The sequence below is a fragment of the Micromesistius poutassou genome (genome assembly GCF_964030765.1).
Source record: "Micromesistius poutassou genome assembly, chromosome: 7".
Taxonomy (NCBI): Eukaryota; Metazoa; Chordata; class Actinopteri; order Gadiformes; family Gadidae; genus Micromesistius; species Micromesistius poutassou.
This window is the reverse complement of record NC_140277.1, coordinates 3,938,404-3,941,476: the sequence shown is the minus strand read 5'-3', so window position 1 is coordinate 3,941,476 and position 3,073 is coordinate 3,938,404. Positions and strand designations below refer to the sequence as shown.

General features: G+C 53.5%; 1 protein-coding gene across 1 annotated transcript in view; it reads left to right on the top strand.

The window, feature by feature from the left end:
• The window catches only part of cdh23 (cadherin-related 23), a gene marked incomplete at its 5' end in the record, with an annotated part of 161,101 nt that overhangs the window by 113,044 nt on the left and 44,984 nt on the right, over positions 1-3,073 (top strand). Inside the window, 4 exon segments of the mRNA XM_084470154.1 lie at positions 52-156; positions 159-164; positions 1,164-1,274; positions 1,277-1,311. Of these exon segments, the coding sequence (XP_084326280.1) occupies positions 52-156; positions 159-164; positions 1,164-1,274; positions 1,277-1,311 (257 nt within the window).

Here is a 3,073-nt window from a genome sequence, read left to right as displayed (position 1 = left end):
CAGACCTGTTCGTCATCATGTGTGTGTGTGTTCTGTGTGTCCTGTGTGCAGACGGCAACCAGGACGGTAAATTCAGCGTGGGCTTCAGGAACGGGGTGGTCCGCACGGTGGTGGGTCTGGACCGAGAGACCCAGGCTGCCTACACGCTGGTCATCGAGCCATAGGTGAGTCCCGTCTGGAGGAGATGTGGATCTATCTGGCTGGTCCCAGTTTCGGTTCCCTGAATGACTCAGAACGTATTTTGTGTCTTCAAATCTGTCCTTCTGCTTTCTCTGCAAAGACATTGAGACAAAAAGAAATCCGTCTGCACATCTGCAGTGAGCTTGCTGTGCCCTTTGTTCCTGTTTCATGAGCTCACAAACACTCTGGTTTTCCTGTTTTGAAAGCTGTTGACTGCGGGCAAGATACGCGGTGAATTGTCTGTGAACCCACCACATGGTCATCGGCCCCACAACACGTGCTTACACTCACGTAACTTTCCTTCAAAACAATAAAAGAACACATTATTTTGTGAGACACGCAAACTTGCTGGTGTATTTTGTGTGAGGCGCTAAAGAAGTGTCCCATGGAGAACACTGAGCGATTAGCATATGAAACGGACGCTCTCCCCTCCCCAAACAGATATGTATGTAAATATGTTCATCAGAGGAAAGCCACAGGAGAGCCTAGAGGCCGGCTTGTTTCACTCGGAAAAAAGCCAATGGAACTGATCCCCAGAGTCTTCTTTAGGGTAGTGGTTCTCAAATGTGGGTACACCACCCCTAGGGGTACTTTGGAATACTGCAGGGGGTACTACAGGAGGAACATTTAAATAAATAAAGAATGTTACCCTGAACAAGTTTCAATTCTGAAAGCTAGACAATAGAAAAACGAGAAAATGGACAAGTGGTTGAAATGTAAATCTGAAAACCAGGAGAAAGGACAATCCATGAAAAATATCCCCAATTGTTTTGTGCCGGTGAAGGGGGTACTGAGCTGAAAAAATATCTTAGAGGGAGTACACTAGTATAAACAGTTTGAGATCCACTGCTCGTTAGAGCGAGAGGCCTAAAGCTCCTTCCTGCTCCACAGTGACATACAAAACCATTCACTTAGGATCACTCCGCTGCATCAGCAAATCATACATGGATGACCTGATATGACCGTGCTGAACTGTCCCCCAGACAACGGGCCGGCGGGCAGCAGACGGACGGGCACGGCCACCGTGTTCGTGGAGGTCCTGGACGTGAACGACAACAGACCCATCTTCCTCCAGAACAGCTACGAGGCCAGTGTGATGAGAACGTGGCCAACGGGACCAGCGTCCTCCAGGTCTGACGCGCCGCACATACACACGCATGCACGCACCGCGCACACACACACAAACATTTATACATATATACACACACACACACGCACACACACACACACACACACACACGCACATTGCACATGCACATGCACATGCCGCGCACACACACAAACATATGCATGCATACACAGGTGTAAAACAACAAGCAAAAAAACAAACCATTTACAAATGGATATTAATATAAAAAGGGACGCACTTTATTTTCTTACAACAACGTTTCAAAATGGATCAGCAAAACGGCAGCGCTAGACACAAAGACATCTGACCGGTAGCAGCCTTCCGGTCGGGTCGTGTTACCCTGGAGTGATACCCTGGGAGTGATACCCTGGGAGTGTTACAGGGTTACGGAATGAGTTCCTCGGCCACAACACAATCAGATCTCATTCTACCTCCATCGTCTTCACCTGGAGACGAGTGAATATCAAGTGACGTTAGCAGAACAGCAGACATGAATATTCAAATGAAATCACAGAGCTTCGTCTGATTGTCTAAATATCCTAAACGACGACACGTAACCCACTAATCCTTCACCACATCCTCCTAAGACGGAAGGGAATGACTAAAAAACACCCTAAGATGTGACTCGCGGCAGTAGGTCCAGTTTTAGTCGAGCGGTGGCTGTCTGGAGAGTAAGGACTGCGGCGGGAGGGGGGCCATCGCTCGGACCCCCCCCCCCGGACCCCCCCCCGTCCTCAGCTCAGATCTCAGTCACGTAGTCGTACAGGCAGGGCAGCGCGGCGTGGGGCTCCACCCCGCAGCCCTCCGTCCGCAGCGTCTGTCCGGCCGTCGGCGAGCGGGCGGGGGGGCCCCCCGACCCGCCGGCGGGCCCCGCCGGGCTCTGGGCCCCGTGGGCGCGGCGCTGCGGGGGCCGGCGGAACGACGTGTTGTAGGAGTGCCGGTACGAGCCCAGCCTCTTCCACACCTTGAGCTGCGGCTCGCCGCTCGCCGCGCCTCCCCGGCCCGAGGCCCCCAGGCCCCCGCCCCGGGACCCGCAGAACACGCCGCCGTCCCGAGTCGCAGCCCCCCTCCGACGAGCGGCACACGGCCAGGAAGGCGGCCACGCCCGCCAGCAGCACGGCCAAGCCCAGGACCACCATGATGGTGACCCCCGGGTCGTGGGGGTCCGAGGGGCCGGGGCGCGGGAGGAGGGAGAGGGCGGTGGTCAGGCCGGACAGGTTGAAGCCCTCCGTCGTCGTGGGTGACGGGGAGGAGCTGTTGAACCCTGGGTAGCTGGAGTTCATGATCACTGGGGGGAGGGGCGTGGGCCGCTGGATGAGGACAGGAAGTAGGTTAGAGACAGGCAACACGCAGGCCGGATGGATCGTTAGCATCGTTAGTGAGGGACAATCTGAGGGTGTACTGTGCGTGTGTGTGTGGGTGTGTGTGTTGTACGTCTATATACTATACAATTTATGCGCGGGCTGTGTGCATCTACTGAGACTAATGGTGCTGAGCAGCTTAAGAAGCAGAGTTTGGCTCAGAATAAATACATTAATGTATGTATATGCACAAACCACACCATACACGCACACAAACACACTCCCTACATGGAAACTGGTGGCATTTTCAACCAATTATAGAGCTATTAAATCAATGACTACCAAACAGGGAATGCTTGACAGGCTTACATCAATGAAATACAAATCGGCTGCATTAAATGGCCCCTCATAAAAAGTGAGGGAGCCACCTCCTCCGACCCTGGTCTCCAATTACTCCTCACAC